The sequence below is a fragment of the Hemitrygon akajei genome, chromosome 14 (assembly GCF_048418815.1).
Source record: "Hemitrygon akajei chromosome 14, sHemAka1.3, whole genome shotgun sequence".
Classification (NCBI taxonomy): Eukaryota; Metazoa; Chordata; class Chondrichthyes; order Myliobatiformes; family Dasyatidae; genus Hemitrygon; species Hemitrygon akajei.
The window spans coordinates 95,170,857-95,189,366 of record NC_133137.1 but is presented as its reverse complement, the minus strand read 5'-3'; the positions used below and the strand labels follow the sequence as shown (position 1 = coordinate 95,189,366).

General features: G+C 42.1%; 1 protein-coding gene across 6 annotated transcripts in view; it reads left to right on the top strand.

The window, feature by feature from the left end:
• The window catches only part of LOC140738810 (plexin-B2-like), a 242,601-nt gene that overhangs the window by 102,727 nt on the left and 121,364 nt on the right, over positions 1-18,510 (top strand). The window contains exon 1 of one of the 6 annotated variants that reach the window (XM_073066677.1): positions 16,513-16,589. The exons of the other annotated variants lie outside the window; for them this stretch is intronic. Within the exon in view, the coding sequence (XP_072922778.1) occupies positions 16,528-16,589 (62 nt within the window). The 5' untranslated portion in view covers positions 16,513-16,527. Of the gene's footprint in view, positions 1-16,512; positions 16,590-18,510 lie in introns of those variants that run through there. 6 annotated transcript variants of the gene reach the window in all.

Below are 18,510 nucleotides of genomic sequence, written 5' to 3'. Positions count from 1 at the left end.
GTTTTTTTATCCACAGTCCTGCCAAAGAGTTTCAGCCCGAAACGTTGACTGTACTCTTTTCAATAGACTGTGGTAGGTTAATTGGTCATTGTGTCTTGCCCCGTGATTAGGCTGGGATTAAAATCAAGGGGATGTTGGTCGGTATGGCTCAAAGGGCCAGAAGGCCCCTAGCCTAATCGTGGAACAGTTTACAAAGACCAATTAACCTACGAACAGATACATCGTTGGACTGTGGGAGAAAACCAGAACACCCAAAGGAAACCCACACAGTTACAGCGAGAGTGTACAAACTCCTTACAGACAGCGACAGGGATTAAACCTGGGACAACAATACTGTCTGTCTATCAATGCCTCTCATAATTTTATAAATTTCCAGCTTCTGAACTTCCTCTGCTTGTGAGAAAACAAAAACCTGGTAAACCTCTTCTGAATCCTTCGTAAAGCCTTCACATCTGTCCTATAATAGGTGTGACCAGACTGAGTGCAGTAGCTCAGATCTTGCCTAACCAGAGTTCTAGAAAGCTGCACCATTGTATCATCAGTTGTTACAGTTTTATAATCATAATTACATTGTTCTAGACAATATTTATCTCCACACTAAGTCAGCAATCAAATTAGGATTTTAATGTTTTTTTAAGGAATTCAGAGTATGCTAGTGTATTTCCCAGTGTAGCTGGGAACTCAGAAGTTATATGCAGTTTGGGTACTGTAGCTCTTAGGATTTGACCATGTGGCAAAATTCTTGTCTTTAAATCTATTATTATTATTCCCTCTAATTGATCTATACTTTATTAATGAATTACTTTTGTCTGTATTTTTTTTCTGTGTAAATGTTGTACTAATTCCACCTAGAAGAACAAAAAAAGTGTTACACGTACAACAAGCTGGAGGGACTCAGCAGGTCGGGCAGCATCCATGGAAATGAGCAGTCAACGTTTCGGGCTGAGACCCTTCGTCAGGACTTGGCCCGAAACGTTGACCGCACATTTCCACGGATGCTACCTGACCTGCTGAGTTCCCCCAGCTTGTTGTACGTGTTGCTTTGACCCCAGCATCTGCAGTGTACTCTGTGTTTTAAAAAGAAAGTGTTGTTTGGTGCTGACCAAAGTGGTATTTCTATATTTCTATGACTTTAATTTGTCCTTTGATAATCCAGAATCTTGTTAATGCTTGATTTGACTGGCTAGAGCTTCTCCTTGACAAATAATGTTTGGAGTTTGGAAACATGAGTCACAGAACTTTGCTAAAAGTGTCCTTACAGTGCGGGAAGAAAAGAATTCAAAATGTTGGATGACAGAAACTAGCTCGCCTGAGGGACTTTTTCTCAACACAAACTGTAATTTCTCATCCATTCAGTATTGATTTTACATAATGTACACACTGTATGTTGCTTTCAATTGGCATGTTCCAGTTTGATCATTGAAAACAAGTTGAATAACCTGCTTATCTGAGTCATCTCTGTGGAATATTGGATATTGGCTTGCGGGCGCCAGGTTATTTGTTTAAGCCTCTACCACATGGTTCAGTTCAATTGAAGTGCAGGCAATAACATGTCCATGTTCACAAGTGCTGCTTCTAAAGCAATATGTTAATGGTTAACCTTCAGGTTCAATGACGGAATTGGCAGAGGAGACCAGATTTGTGTCATTTTCTTCAATATTTGCTTGTTTACTGATGAGGTTCCTTTTGATTCCTCAGTATATTACATCTTCTTTGTGGTAGAATAAAATTGGGAGCTAATACGTCTGGAAGGCAAGTAAGTTTAGTAGCAAACCTGTAGGCTGTTTGTATCAGGAACTGTCATGGCCTCTCGAGGGAGCCTTTGGCGTTCTTTCTGCTGTAATTATTTGCAACCCTTGACTTCATTATTTCCTTTGTCACTTCCCCCCACCCCACCCCCTCCCCGGGCTATTCTGAAATAGTAGTGAAAACTGTTCCCATTGCATTTTCTCTCAGGTCGGTCAATTCAACTGGTTCCGAAACAGAAACCAAAGTCAAGTTTATTGTCATATGCACAAGTACATGGCTACACAGGTGCAATTCAAAGCAGGATCACAGACATGTAGCATTAGTATAAGCAGCCTTCACAAGAAAAACATTGATTAAACATTTTTACCAGGACAAACATAAAGATCCATTTTATGGCCAAGTTATCATAGTGTTACTAAACTCCAGTGACTAGGGTTGTACCAGCTTGTTCAGGAACCAAATGACTGAAGAAAAGTAACTGCCTTGAATCTTGAAATAGCCCCTGGCTACTGTAAATGTTCACACATAATGTTAAGGGTCCCCAAATCCTTGGTCCTGTTGGATCTCCTGCACTTCCATGCATCCCTCTGCCCTCCTCAGCTCCTTGTCAGAAAAGTTTGTAAAGCTTGATGTTTCACATACAAAGTCATGCGGACTTCTCCTCATCAGACTCTCTATCCAAATGTTGGTAGATCGTGTCCCTGAGAATTCTCATCAGTAACTTGCCCACCACTAATGTCAAGTTAACCGGCCTGTAGACCCCTGGTTTGTCTCTGGTACCCTTTTAAACAACAGTACAATATTAGCCACTTTCCTGTTTTTGGAACTTCATCAGTAGCTAATGATGAAGCAGGTATCTCTGCAACAGCTTCCCAGAAAATCCAAAGGTGCACTTGTCAGGCCCAGTGGATTTATCCACCTTAACACGCTGTCTGGCCACAAATACCGCTCCCTGAATAATCTTCAAAACATCTCCACTTGTTCCTCTTGTCTCTCGAGTAACTGATGTCTTCTCGATGTCGTGCAGTATTTCTGAAGAGAGAGTAAATTCATTTCGTAGTACCTGCTACGCCGCTGGCGTTTAGAACAGCAATGTAAGTTCTTCATCTCCGGTGGTGTTCAGAGCTTCCTTCATCGTGCCAGTAGCTTCCTCTCGGTGTTCACTACTGTCAGTCATGCATGTCCCAGATGGAGATTCTGGAATGCCGTCGCACTCAGATGTAGAGAGATTCTTCATTGCTGTTCCCATAACAATTTTGTTTTGCCAGTCAGGGTTGTTGTCCCTGAGCTTAACCCCTGAACCTGGAGGACCGGTGGACCATGCTTAGTCTGGCCTCAAACCTTTGACCTGTTTGGCACAGGTGACCATACCAAGAGCCAAGGCATAAAGCCCTGACTCCAGCCAATATCGCTCTTCAGTTCATTGAGGCATACAAGCCTCCAAACCACAACAAGGTTGTGATCCTCTTGAGGGAGAAGTATTTAATGCCACAGGCTATTGCCCTTTCATCAGAACAGGCTAGTTCTGTCAGAAGCTTGCTCTGTGATGGTGCCCAATAACATCCATTCTCCTGGTCTGGTCTTGTGATGGGCCCCTACTTCTCAGTGTAGCTTTATGAGGTCTTTTGAGAACAAGTGCTGTTTGAGAGGATTCAGACAATGGATTAATCACAACTCATTTTCCTTCGCTGATGATCTGCAACATTTGTAACCTCGTACATCTCTTTCTAGTTACATTTCCTCCACACACAGATCAGTTGCATTTAACAAGTTTATACAGTCTTCTGTTGGCTTGCACCCACGCTGTTTCTTATGGATTTCCTCTTGGTCTCAGCCATATTCTCCTCATCCCTCATCTTAAGCTTAAAATGTTTTTTTATATATATTTCTAATGTTTCTGATGAAAGGTTGTTGTAGTGTTCTCGCTCAGGTGTAAGAGAACGCTGAACTGAACACTGAGGTAAACCGTTGTCAATGAAAACAGGATCGCAGTAAGATTAACCGTTTACTGTTCACTCTTCCGCATTAACGTATGGTGAAAACTGTTGATAAAACAATACAAAATTTGTACAGTATTTGTTTCCTTCTTGATATCACATTTACATCGTAAATACTTGCAAAAGTAAACTACAACAATTACATTACATTAAAATGCAGCATACAGTCAGAATCTACCTACGCCATTGACTGCTTTAAATACACTTGAACACAAACTATCCGCAACTCTTTAACTAACGAAAACAAACCTTATCAACCGTCATTACTTTTAACAGAATCAGCATTAACATTTAAATTCAACACATCGATTATCTCATGAACTTACGGCGTTGCTTCACTATGTTTCTAATGCATAGAAAGACAACTTTTCTTGCGCTGATCTCGCACATGTGAGCCCCCTCCTTCCCGTTTCTCCAAATCAGTATTTTCCCACAAGATGCAGCGAAACCGGATGTGACGTCATCGCATGCCGCGATATATCACAGACAACGAATTTACTTTAAACAATCCTAACTTTAACTAAAAAATGCTAACAAACGAATTACTAAAGCGAAAAGATTATAAACTAAACAAATGCCATAAAGGCAACACAGTTGTTGAAGTGTTAACTGTTTTTCTCTCTATACTCGTGTATTCTGACCTGAACACTTATAGCATTTATTACTTTGGAGTTTTTAAATGTTGTGTGATGAACATCACTTCTGTCTCTGCCATACCTCTGTTTAAGGAAGATTAGGATTTTTATTTACTTTTAAAACAGGAAAAGCCTTGTAATTACTCGTCAGCATAGCTTTTGGGGACTGCCGAAACCCTGTGCTGTTTGAGAAGATTCAGACAGTCCTATCACAGGCTCATTCTCCACTGAAATGCTGAAATATTGATTTTGATCCACTATTCTGAAGGTAGATAGTCAGATTCAGTTTATTGTCATTTAGAAACCACAAATGCAATGCAGTTAAAAAATGAGACAACATTCCTCCAGAATGATATCACAAAAGCATCTGACAAAACAGACTACACCAGAAAATCCACATAATGTTTGGCAATCCCCAATCCAGAGTCCGGAGAGGCTGCTGCGTATTAATATCGCGCTACCGTCTTAGCGCGTTCCCCGGAAAGGAGCTCCAAATCCACCAGACAAAACAAGACCAAAAACTAAAGCTACAAGACCTGCACAAAACCACATAGTTACAACAGTGCAAACAACAGCATAATTGATTAAAAAAAAGACCATGGGCACAGTAAAAATAGTCCAAAGATGTTAAAGGACTATAAGTTCAAAAGAAATCACCACACAGTTTCCACAAGTCCCCAGGGTCCCAACAGATTTGCCATCCCACGACGGCGGCAGAAGGGAATACCCCCGCTATGGACTTCCATGGCGCCGCCCGACTCAGCCTCGCAGACTCAGCACACGATGAAAGCTCCGTCAAACCCAGACTCGCAGACGCAGCACACACCGAAAGCGACCTGACTGCAGCGGACTCCGAGTCCGTCGAACCTCCAGGCCGATGACCATGTGCTCTGGCGCAGCTTCTCCGAGCACCATCCTCTGCCGAGCATATTAAGACAGCCCCGCCAACGGCCATCGGCAATGTGACCCCAAGGACTGGGGGCCTGTTCTTCCCAGCAGAGTCCCGGACCTCGCAGCAGCAGCAGCAACGAAGAATGTCTTCCTGGAGATTTCCCGATGTTCCTCCGTGCTCCCACGTCCGTTTTCAATTGATTATGATTGCGCACGGCACCTCACTTCACAAATAACAGATAATCAGCTCCGGAGTGGCCGCTGCAAGCTGCGTCGCGCCGCCATCTTGGAAATAAGTACTGACGAGAGGGGACAAGAAACAGGAATTTAGGAGCCTCGTTGCAAGAAGAACAAAAGAAGAATGATGTAAGGCAAAGTTGATGAAATCAGCACTTGAAAGCCCTGTCCTTAAAGTTAATAAATCTTTCATTTGGCCTGAGCTGTTTTGTACTTTTAGAGTTAATGTTATGCATTGTAGCATAGCTGATTCAGATCGGTCATGGATTATGAATTTGCTTTCTTCATAAATATTCCTGAGAGTGCTGAGTGTTTTTTGGAAATTTTGGACAATAATTGGGAGTGTGCTTTTGGACTCGTTTTTTTTTTCTCTATTGACAATTCCTTATAACAGGTTATTTAATTTTGAGAATTCTTGGTAACATTTGATATTCGGTGACCTAAGCTTGTTGTTTACAGGAAATTCCTAGTTTGGAGGTTTTGCAAGGAAAGATTTCCCAACTTTGGATAGAGATTCAAAATCTTGGCTGCTCAGAGCATGTAGGATTATTTTTGTTGATTTCTGCAAAGCTCTGGTACTCACGGCAGTGCTCCAGTACCAGTGTTATTGTTAATTATTTATCACAGGCTTTTCAAAGATTTAAGTTGTGATCTTGTGTAATGTTTTCTGTGAGTTACATTGGTGAAGAAATATTGGTGTAGTCCAAGATTCAAGATTGTTTAATATAATTTCCCGTACAGAAGTCATAAACATGAGGTAGTCTGCAGATTCTGGAAATCCAAAAAGCTGGAGGAACTCAGCAGGTCAGGCAGCATTTATGGAATTGAATAAACAGTCAACGTTTCAGGCCAACACCCTTCATCAGGGCTCAAGTGTTAGGAGAACAAAATAATTGTTACTTTGTATTTGATGCAGCACAAAGAACACAATAATAATAATTTTAAAGCATACAATGAATACAAATGCATAAGATAGCATACGTATAGATGCATTGTTTGTCCATAAAGTGATTCAAAACTGTAGATAAAGTGACTGGGGAAATAATAAAGTGGTGATGGAGTTAGTTGGTGAAGGTTTTGATCAAACTTGCTGCTTAGGGAAGGCAACTGTTTTCGAGTCCTGGGGTGGTCCTGGCGTGGATGCTACGTAGCCTCCTCCCTGAGGAGAGTACACAGTCCATGAGCAGGGTGTGTGCGATCCTTCATGTTGTTACTAGCCCCTTTCCGGCTCCGTTTTGTATATACGTTCTTGATGACATGTAGGCTGGTGCCAGTGATGCATTGGGCAGTTTTGACTACTCATTGCAGGACCTTCCTGTCTACTGAGGTGAAGTTTCCATACCAAGCAGTCATGGAGCATGTCAAGATGCCCTTGACTTCACACTTGTAGAATGACGTGAGTATGGATGTGTATGTCTTCAGCCGCCTCAGAAAGCAGAGGTGTTTTGCTGAGTTTTCGGCACTGTGTAGGGTGTGTTCTGAGACCATGAGAGTTTGTGTTTGATGTGTGCTCCCAGTGTTTTAAAACTGCTGTGCTGCCGGGTGTCTGGGTAATGCATGTTTTCCTGGATTTGATGACCATCTCCTTTGTCTTGCTGACATTAGGGGCAAGGTTACTTGCCTGGCACCAGGCCTTGAGCTCTTCCACTTCCTCTCTGTAGGTCATCACACTGTGTCATCAGTGAACTTGACATTGTGATTGCTTGGGTGTTTGGCCCTGCAGTCCTGTGTGAGCGATGGACTCTCAGCACGCAGTCCTGGGGGGCACCTACATTGCGGATGATGAGGAGGGAGGGGCGGTGGTCCATCCTGACAGTCTGAGGGTCTGTTCATTAGGAAGTACAAGATTGCACTGTGGTGTATTTAGACCGAGGAGTAGGAGTTTGTTCACCAGGGTCTGTGGGACAATAGTGTTAAATGCTGATCTGAAATCCAGGAACAGCATTCTAGGTGTGTCTGGGCAAGGTGCAAGACGGATACTTTGGTATCTGTGGAAGAGTGGTTCTCTTGGTAAACATTTTGGTGAGTGTCCAATGTGGCAGGAGAAGAGTTTTTAATTTGTGTTTTTAATTTCAGCCGTTCAGAGCAGCTCATGATAATTGGCATCAGTACCACCTGGTTCTGAAGTTGTAGAGTTCTTTGGTACAGGGGTGGTGGTGGCTGATCTGAAGCATGTGGGGACAGCAGCCTGGATGAATCGAGCATTGAAATTGTCAGTGAGCTGTGTGCACATCCCCTGAGTACTCAGCCTGGGGTGTTGTTTGTATTTGGTTGAATCGCCAAATTATTTATTCAGCAAGTGCTATGAGCACAGTGTTAACTGGGGAAAAAAATTAAAATAAAAAGAAATACATCACACTGTGAAAATGAATTTATTTATGTTTTGATTTCCTTATGGAGAATAATTTTGAAGCTTCCAAATGTTTTTGTGTTCACAAAGAGTAATTTAGAATAAATCTCTTTCAGTGATTGTTGTTAAACTTCACTAAGTCAAAGTGAACTTCCCTCCTCCATATTACATCAAATGTTTTAAGATTCTGCCATCAAGAAGGTGAAATAATCTTCAAGGTGGAAAACTTGTATGAAATCTTTTGACAAATTCCCAATTCCATCAGATTGTCTCTGCTCAGGAAAACAGTTCACTGTTTCAGTTTCCTACCAGATTTCCCAGCTGTTTTTCTCTGCTGCAAGCTGTCATCATAAACTGCTCTCTTGACGCCTTCGTTCAGTATACCCTCCACTCAGCCGTCAGGCACCAGTGGGGGGCATTTTGGAGGGTAGTGGTGGCAATGATAACATAACACATTCTCAGTTGCTTGAATATGCTGGTTGCATGAGAATTTCTTAAAAAAAAAACAACCGTACATCGTACACTAATGTTCTGTGCATAAATTGCCTCCATGACTTTTAATTTTTAATGAAACGAATTTGTTTTTTCTGCTCGCATTGGTCCTGAGATGCATGTGTCTCCTGAACACTTAAAAAGATACTGGTTATATAAAATGAAATCGGGATTGTCAAGTTTCATTATGCATTTCAAGGCACTTTTTAAACAGTTGTTTCATTCTCTGAGTTCAGGAAGAACTTTTCAGAATCAGGTCTAATATCACTGGCATATGTTGTGAAATTTGTTAACTTCGAAACATGATAAATATAGAAAAAATATAATTGCAGTAAATATGTGTGTATAAAATTGTTAAATGAGTAGTAGTGAGGTAGTGTTCATGGGTTCAATGTTCATTTAGGAATCGGATGGCAGAGGGAAGAAGCTGTTCCTGAATCGCTGAGTGTGTGCCTTCAGGCTTCTGTACCTCCTACCTGATAGTAACAGTGAGAAAAGGGCATGCCCTGGGTGGTGGAAGTCCTTAAAGATGGATGCTGCCATTCTGAGGCACCACTCCTTGAAGATGTCTTGGATACTATGGAGGCTAGCACCCATGATAATTTTACAGCTTTCTGCAGCTTACTGTGCAGTAACCTCTCCCCCCCCCCCCCCCTACCACCACCTTACCAGTCAGTGATCCAGCCTGTCAGAATGCTCTCCATGGTGCATGTGTAGAATTTTCGAGTGTTTTAGATGTCAAGCCAAATCTCAAACTCCTAATGAAATGTAGCTGTGAACTTTGCAATTTACTGTCATTTATTGTTGAGGAACCAATGTTGAATTCTTTTCATTGGAGTATCACCATTTTCAACTTTTTCTTGCCGTGTGTATTTCTGTTCTCTGTTTCTGTGTCATCGAAATGCATTTCTGCTTCTTAACTTTGGAGTAACCTTGTCAATTTTGAAAGGAGAAAAACAGCACTGTTTACAAAACACAAGTGTTGTAGATTGACGGAGCTATCAGATGAACAAAATAACTTCCCACCCCAGTGAGTCAAATTACAATTAGAATCTTTCTGTTGGTAGCATCAGAGTACTGGATAAATGAGGTTGTTGCACTTGGTGTCAATAATATAATTATGGATTTCAGTGACTCTGGGCTGAACGTTGATGGCTCCTCGGTAGAGATCATTAAGAGCACCAAATTTCTTGGTGTTCACCTGTCAGAGAATCTCACCTGGTCCCTCAACACCAGCTCCATAGCAAAGAAAGTCCAGCAGCATCTCTACTTTCTGCGAGGGCTGAGGAAAGTCCATCTCCCACCCCCCCCCATCCTCATCACATTCTACAGAGGTTGTATTGAGAGCATCCTGAGCAGCTGCATCACTGCCTGGTTCGGAAATTGCACCATCTTGGATCGCAAGACCCTGTAGTGGATAGTGAAGTCAGCTGAGAAGATCATCGGGGTCTTTCTTCCCGCCATCACGGACATTTACACTACACGCTGCATCCGCAAAGGAAACAGCATTATGAAGGACCCCACGCACCCCTCATACAAACTCTTCTCCCTCCTGCTGTCTGGGAAAAGGCACCGAAGCATTCGGGGTCTCACGACCAAACTATGTAACAGTTTCTTCCCCCAAGCTATCAGACTCCTCAATACCCAGAGCCTAGACTGACACCTTACTGCCCTATTGTCTTGTTTATTATATATTGTAATGCCTGCACTGTTTTGTGCACTTTCTGCAGTCCTGGGTAGGTCTGTAGTCTAGCGTAGTTTTTTTTTTCTGTCTTGTTTTTTTACGTAGTTCAGTCTAGTTTTTGTACTGTGTCATGTAACACCATGGTCCTGAAAAACATTGTCTCATTTTTACTGTGTACTGTACCAGCAGTTATGGTCGAAATGCCAATAAAAGTGACTTGACTTGAGATCAACAGGTCTGCAACCTCTGATACTGTCTTCCCTTCACTAAACTTCAGAATTTCTCTCAGCCTCAGCTTTAAACCTACACCTTTCTCTGGACATATCTCACCTTTTGCCTGCTCTGAGCACCCTTGTTCACAGTGTTTCTCCACCACTTACACTAAACTGCTGAATACCCTGATTCCCTTCCTGTCCCCACTGTTAGCTCATGTGGTTAATGGTTCTAATTCCCCGGGGGGGGGGGGGGGTTGTTATTTCTCTGCCGTCAACACCGCTCTCCTCAAAAAGCAACCCCTTAACTCTTCTGCCATTGCAAAATACTTCCCATCCTCAATCTTCCTTGTATGTTAAAGACTGTAAGTTTGTAGTTTTCTTTCTGGGAAATCATTTTTTAAGTGCACCCGGTCGGGTTTACATTGCGAGCAAGATGTCTCCTGTCTAAGTCACTGCTAAATCTAATCTGATTGTGACAAAAGTTATCTCGCCTCTCGTGTCAAGGCTGCAGACGTGCTGAGGGCATGTTTGGCCAGACCATCCTCCTCTACCTTTTTTTTTACTGTGGTCCAGCAATGCTCACCAGCTTCCATTTTCCTATCCATTTGTAGCCAGATGTCTCTTCATCTGCTGTTGCTGGGAATCTAAAGTGAAACCAGAAAATGCTGGAAATACTCAGCAGGTCAGGCTGCATCTTTGATCTTCAACATGATATGTTAACTTTGTCTTTTTTCCCCACACATGTTTCTTGATCTACTGACTGTTTCTTTCATTTTCTGCTATTATTTTAAATCACTTGCAGTTTGTTTTCTTTGTTTTTGCATGGTTATATCTGGATTTAATCTAGGTTGTTCTTCCCCCCCCCCCCCCCCCATTTTAAACTTTTCCTGGGAAGATTGTTTGAAAGAAAATCTGGCGTGTGTAGGCTGAGAACAACCAGCTCAACCTTGCCACGACCCTGGCCCGACTTTGCTGCGGTCTCTTAAGTCAGGGGTTCCCAACCTGAGGTTCACAGACCCTTTGCTCAACGATATTGGTCCAAGGCATTTAAAAAAAAGTTGGGAACCCCTGCTCGAAATGATCTGATGTGTAGTTGCAGATGAGCAGAGATTTCTTCCAGCTGCAGAAAAACAAATCCATTGCCATTTGTTCAGTCAGAGAGTGGAACCTTTGATCCTCAACCCTGCTCCTGATAGGACTTCAAGTGTAGTTCAGTGTCATCGTTAAGAATAACATTTCCCACCTTCACGGTCACACTCGAGCCCACCTGCGTGCATGTTTCTGAAATGCTTGCGCATACCTTTTTTATGTCCTTGGGCTTGGCTGTACCAGTGAACCTCTGTCAGCTTGCACACCAGAGATCATTTAAAAAAGGAATGTCCTCATCAGACAAGGTTGTGCTTATTTATCATTCTGTACTGAAGAGGAATTCTCCACTTTCATAAATCTCATCCTTGCTTTCAAATCCCCCCAGGCCTTTTACCCTGTCGTCAATCTCTTCCTGCCTAGGGCTCTGAAAGATATCTGCTCCCTCCAATTCCGCTGTCATGAACGTCGCCAATTTCAATTGTCCCTCCAGTGAGTTAATCCGAGACCCTGACTCTGAAATTCCTTCCCTTGCACTATTTTCCACTTTTTTTTATATCAGCTCCTTAAAACTTCTTGGTCATCTGCAGTCATTTCTGTTGCACGATTTGTGTTTCATTTAAGAATGCTCTTGTGAAACCCTTGAGAAGATTTACAACATTATAATGCATACTATAGCTTTTGGCCCAGGTTTTGTAGTAATAAATAGTGGTGGGACTTATGTGGTTGGTGTTATTTCTGGGAAAACTGACGGTGACTTCTGACTTCCATATGCACAGTTAAAAGGGGTTCACTTTGCTGTACCTGCCAAAGGGTATTCTTCACAAAAGGAATCGCATGACAGCACTAAACTAAATGTCCCCGATTGGAATTTAACTCTTTTTAGTTTTAAATTTTAAATAAAGTAAGGCATCCATCCGATTGATGGAAGATCTTGACACTTTGGCATCATTTGACACTTGGTTCATTTATCAGGAATGTGAATCTGGGATCCAGAGTATGAGTAGATTGTGCAGTGGGAGCCCGGGATCTGGACTGTCGGCTGGGTTGTGGCCAAAACTGGAGCTGAGGTCTAGAACACCAGGGATCAGGAACATGGCACGTTATCTGCTGAAGCTGTGGTTCAGAGTGCTTGTTGATTTCTCTTCCCTATAAACTCACTGGTTTACTGGAATATTTATTGTATAACTGTGCAGTATATTTAAACATAAAAAGAAGTAGAAGCATTTTGGAGTGTTGACAGAAGTTCTCTGAGTCCACCACTACCAACTACCAAAGTCCTAAGGACATTGGGTTCTCTGTTTTATTCTAGCATGTGCTACTGTCGCTGTTCTTTCCTGCGAGTGACAGGGGTCGGAGATTGTTATTGTCACTGTCTTTTCCCCATGAGTGACAGGGATCGGAGATTGTTATTGACACTGTTATTTATCCCTGGTGAGTGAGGGGGATGGCGGTGGTTGTTGTTGTTGTTGTTGTTGTTGCTGCTGTTTTTTCCCCGGTCAGTGACAGGGGTCGGGGATTGTTATTGTTGCTGTTCTTTTCCCCGTGAGTGAGGGAGTTGGAGATTGTCATTGTTCTTGTTTTTTTTGCGGGGGAAGGGTGGGGATTTAATGCTGTTGTTTTTCTTTATTTCATGGCTATCTGGAGAAGACAAATATCAGAATTGTATTGAACATACTTTGACAGTAAAATGAACCTTTGAACCATTGAATTAGAATTTCAACTGAACAACTTCTCTGACCCTGAGATCATATTTTATATTCTTATTCCTGGTGCCCCATGTATCAATTCCACTCAATACTTTAATTTCCATAGGTAACAGGAGCGTGTTTTAAGTTTATTGCATCTTGCTTCATCCCTCATCTGGGAGCATTTTTTTTTCTGTCTCGTTGATCAGCTTGCTTGTCCTAAATCTGAATGCTGAAAGATTCCCCGTCAAAAGTTCACATTCAGACAGGAAGCCTCCATTCTGGAGTTTTGCACCAGAGTTGGCAGAATTAGAAAATTTATACCATTATCTATACTGCATCTGCTGTGGAAATTTCAAGCTCAACTCCCCTTTTTTTAAACTTGCTGTCCCTTTTCTATTTTCCTGGAGGCTCCTGGTGTAACGGCCCTTGTGCTTCTTTCTACTACTTGGTTGAATTGACTACATCAAATGAATATCATTCATAGTTTCTGTGGATTGTTTTCTTGTCCTTCATTCCATGCATTCTACCTAACCTTATTTATTTTTGGTCCTGATGCTATGAATATGCCAATCCTTTCTTGTTTTTCTGTTCTGAATACAGCTACGCTAATTGCTGAGAGACTTTTAGATTGCATGTCCAATACTTGAGCTGGTTTTTTGGCTGGTGATACTTGCCAATCCTAAGCCATTATGAATCCATATTTTACAACTTGGGACGTTAAAAGGAATGGTAGGTTAGCAAATAATAATGACTCCAAGAACTCTACTAGTGCTTCTACAAATGTCAACTAGAGAGTCTAAGAAACATTACTTCAATTCCTGATGTTTTATAGAGCGGCCTTACAGTGGATGGTCAAGACGTGAGAGGAATACCTGGCAATGAAGCTACATCAGCAACTTTCATCTTTATCCTTCATCCATAATCTATCAGAATTCACGTAGTTCGTCTCCATCTCACAAGTCCAGGCTTGAGCTTTGATTGTTCTTTCTTGCACTAGCCATCTTCAGAAGAATCTTTTGAAATCCCTCTTTTTCCATCAGCTGACTACTGGTCTTTTATTTAACAAGCGAGAACATTCCTCAAGTGATGTGACATCATCACTAGTGAATCCATGTCAAATTAACAGTTCACGTATGAAGCCCAATTAACAAAACCATTCATTAATTTCCTTGTAAAATGGAGGCAAAGACCTCAATGTTTCCCGGTTGACTGCATTCTTATACATGTTGCTAGATAAAGGCATTTGTATGTCACAAACCATTGGACGTGGCTGCTGTCCTGGCTACGCCTGTGTGATAAGCTTAGGCATATTGTTCTTTAGAAAGGGTACATGAATTGCCAAATCGGGCAGCCTTTCTTGTACCCAGTTCATGTAGGGAATTTATGGGTCTTTGCGCAGAAGTCACTCAAATGTACAAATCAACAAGCACAATAGTGTGTTAGTGTTCAGGTCAGGGATGCTGGAACACAAAAGGATTGAAGCAATGCTCTGTTGTGTAAACTGTTGAGGCCTAAACAAAGTTCTGGTGCAGCCTCTTGGGAAGGATATGTTGACCTTGGATGGATTAAATTAGAAATTCACCTGAATGCTGCCAGGAGCTAAATTATGAGGTAAAATTAGAGGACCAAGGATTGTGTTCCTTGAGTGCAGAAGATTAAGTAGCAATATAACCGTGGTGCTTAAACTGATTAAGGGCTTTGTTAGATTTTGAGAAACAATTTCGTCCAAGTACAAGCCCAGAACTCAAGGAGACTTGACCTTAAAAAAAAGAGCCAGGTTGTTTGTGATAGCCTCCAAGTTTTCCAGACAGTATTGTGTAAATCTGGAATTCACTTGAAAAAACTGTTGAGGCTGGGAACCTGTTTGAAAGACAGATATTTCTTCAGCCTGGGTATTCAGGTATTTCAATGCAAAAAGCAATGGAGATAAGCTAGACATCAGCTGTGAGTTAGCTGAACGGTTGATAAACTTGGACCTGGATGAGTGAGTGCAGTTGCAATGTGTTATGCTTCAACATTCTTTCCGAGAGCCACATTTTCAAGCTATGATACATAATTAAAAGTAAATATTTAATTTACAGAAAAAGCAGAAGGGAATTTTGCAACTCCACAAAGCTGATTTTAATCGGTGTGCCTATTAACCCTTAATTGTGCTGCATGTGCAGAGTTTGTACAGAAGTTCAGACTTATTTTTGAATAACTCCAGAAATTTAATTTTGCTACCCCTGTATAATGTGGAATAGTATGGGTCATACTGACTGCCTGTTGGTTTTGCAAAGTTGGGTTGACAGGGATGTCTTTACTTTTACATGTGTATCTTAAAAATTGTTTAAATTAAACATTTACATTTTCAAATGACATCAGTGTCAGAAACTTATAAAATTGCCAAAGCTAGGTGTGCATATATCAGTAACAACAGTCCTTTCATTCGTATCCCATTAATTTGATTTGCGTAGATCCCAGAGGTGAAAGAAAAGTGACTGATAATAGCACCATTTCGATTTCCAAAATTGTCTGTTAAATATGAGCAAGCATCTGGTCTCCCAATGGGCTGTTTCAATGAAAAACATGATTTGTACTGCAGCCAGGAAGGAAGTGGCCCCTTAAAATTTCCTGTATCGTATGGAGCTGATGCTCTCAAGCAAGTAGTAACTCCAACATGTGGATGCAATAGCTTTGCAAGTAGAAATAACATTCCATCTGCAAATACCTCTCTCACTGCTGTTGGCTTGTGGCGTAGCTTTTCCCACACTTATCCCTGAATCATCTGAAGATGTTGAAATCTGGAATTTTTCTTTCCCGTCGGACTAAGGTAAATGCCCGTGGCATTTAGAACCGAGTTCCCATATGTCCAAGGCAACCACAGCTTCAGGTAGCCTGAAGGAATTCTGACTCTAACGATGTGTTGTTCCTATTGCGCAGCTCAGCTTTTGGACTTTAAGAAAAGAAAAAGCATGAAGGACTTTTGAACCCTGTGGTGACTGTTTAAAAATTTAACCCACTTGGTTTTAATAAGACTGGTTGGTGAGGTGTACTGGCAATGTGTGAAAGAATGAAAATCAAAAAAAATTGTAGGTTCTGAAATAATATCAGAACATGCTGTAAACCTGAAGTATGCCAGGCAGGATCTATGGAAAGAGAAACAATATGTCTGGCAGCATCTTCTACCTGAATTTGATTTGATTAAAACCATTATCAATAACACTTCTTGAAAAGTAAAGTAACTTGTGATAAACTATCACCGCAAGCAAAGAAGAAGTGAGCAAAGGCAAAGCAAATTAATGGTGTGGCCCTGCCGATGCATTGCAAAATCGACACACTTGGAGTTGGAGGTGTGCGGGTTGGAGTGAGTGATTCGGAGGGGAGAAGATGGGACGCAGGAGTTCCAATGCTCCTCCAACCAACCCGGGTATGAAGGTGGATTGCTCTAAATGGTGAGCCAAATCGGAGAAGTCGAGAACAGCTTTTACGGCAGCAAAATCCAGGTCTGAAGAGAATAGATGGGCAGTGTGTTGAAGGCCCAGAGTGATTCGCTTTGGCGAGGCCTGGTTCCCAATGCGAGGTACAGTCTGCTGTTTGGGCAATCTAAATGCTGGCCAATGTAGACGGGAAAGGCCGGGTGTCTCAAGGGTTGGATCACTCTGGGGGACAGGATGATTTGCAGAGGTTGAGAATGGCTCCTTTTGACAGCGAAATCTAGGCCTGGAGCGATTTGCTAGCAGCAGGGCCCAGGTCGCAGTGCGAGGTTTAGACAATTTAAATGCTGGCCCAGGTAGTCTGGGGGCTTTCTCTCTCCATAAAAGCTAAGGCGGTGAGACTGCCCCCTCTGCTGTGGTTTGTGTCTGCGAACTTCGCAGCGATTTGCCCTGCTAATATGATGAACTGAGGCTTTGGGCCTACTCCAGGCTGCTCCGGGGATTTGGATCTAAGGACTCAGTTTGGTTCGGAATGCTGTTGTTCGCTTCTACTGTTTGCATGGTTTCTTTTGTTTTTTTCCCTCTTTCTCTTTGGGCACTGGGAGGTTGGTCTTTTTTTAATGGGGTTCATTCGGGTTCCTTGCTTTGCAACTGCCTGTAAACAAAGAAGTCTCAAGGTTGTATAATTCATACATTCTTTGATAATGCACTTTAAAACTTTGAATGTTGCCAATATTTTCTGCTTTTATTATCTTTTCCGGCTTGTTTCTCAGGGCTTTGAGAAACCTGCAGCTGAAGGCAGGAGAGAGGCTGGATCCAGCATTGTTTCTGGCTCAAAAGAAGCAGTGGTGCTAATCTGTTCCCCTGCTCCTAGTGCGCCTTCCCCCCAAGCTAATTTACTCAGCCACCTTGTTCCAAATTAAATGTTGAAGTTGCAAACTTTCAGAACACTTCAGTCTGGACACGTCAATTCCAACAGTACAAGCTTGTGAGTGCTCTCCGTTAATTGACTTGACAGCCAGAGAGAGCAGCAGAATGAACCATGCTCTGCAGACTGTAATCCTGACACTCTGTCCGATAGCAGTAATCACTATCCATGTATTAAAAGTATTGGGCTTGATATTTATGAAGTTTTTACACCTCCCCCTCTATTTATCCTGTCTCTCAGCAATTTTCTCCAAGAAGTCATAGAGTCATAGAACATGTCAGATCAGAAACTGCCCCTTCAGCCCATTTAGTCCGTGCCAAACTATAATCTGCTTAGTCCCATCGACCTGCATCTGGAGCATAGCCCTCCGCACCCCTCCCATCTAAATTTCTCTTTTCAAATTGGATCCGCACCCACCATTTCTGCTGGCAGCTCGAGAGATCACGGTTCTCTGGGCCATTATTCTGTCTCTGCCAACCACCGTCCTTCTCGTGGCACAGAGTTTCCCAAAGAGTGGGCATCCTCTTGGTCAGAAAAACCTCAATGAAATTCTGCCATTTGATTCATAAGGTCTGTTTGTTCTGTTTCTGCATTCCCTGGTTGCAACAGTCATACAACCTCTCTCATTAAAAAAAGTCAGAGTCACGACCTTCACCAGGCAGATATAAAATATTTGAGCAGAGTCAATCTGATTGTGTCATTCTTGAAATCTTCAGGCTATTCAGCCCACAAAGTCCATGCTAACCACAATCCCACACTAATCTGGTGTGTTTTTCACCCCACATTCTCTTCATTCCCACCAGATTTTATCATTCACAAACACACGAGGGATAATTTACAGAAGTCATTTAATATACCAACCTTTGAAACTTCTCTGAACAAAATCTAATTGTAGATTTATTTATACAGCAATGAATAATACAGAACTGAGTATTTTTAAGTGGTAGCTACTGACTGATAAAGGTGAGAGGATCTGTGTATGCTGGAAAGCACAGAGAAAATGCTGGAGGACCTCACAGCAGGTCAGGCAGCGTCTATGGAAAAGAGTTAAGCAGTCGATGTTTCGGGCCAAGACCTTTCATCAGGTCCTGCTGAGCTCCTCCAACATTTTCTGTGTCCTGCTACTGACTGATGTTTGA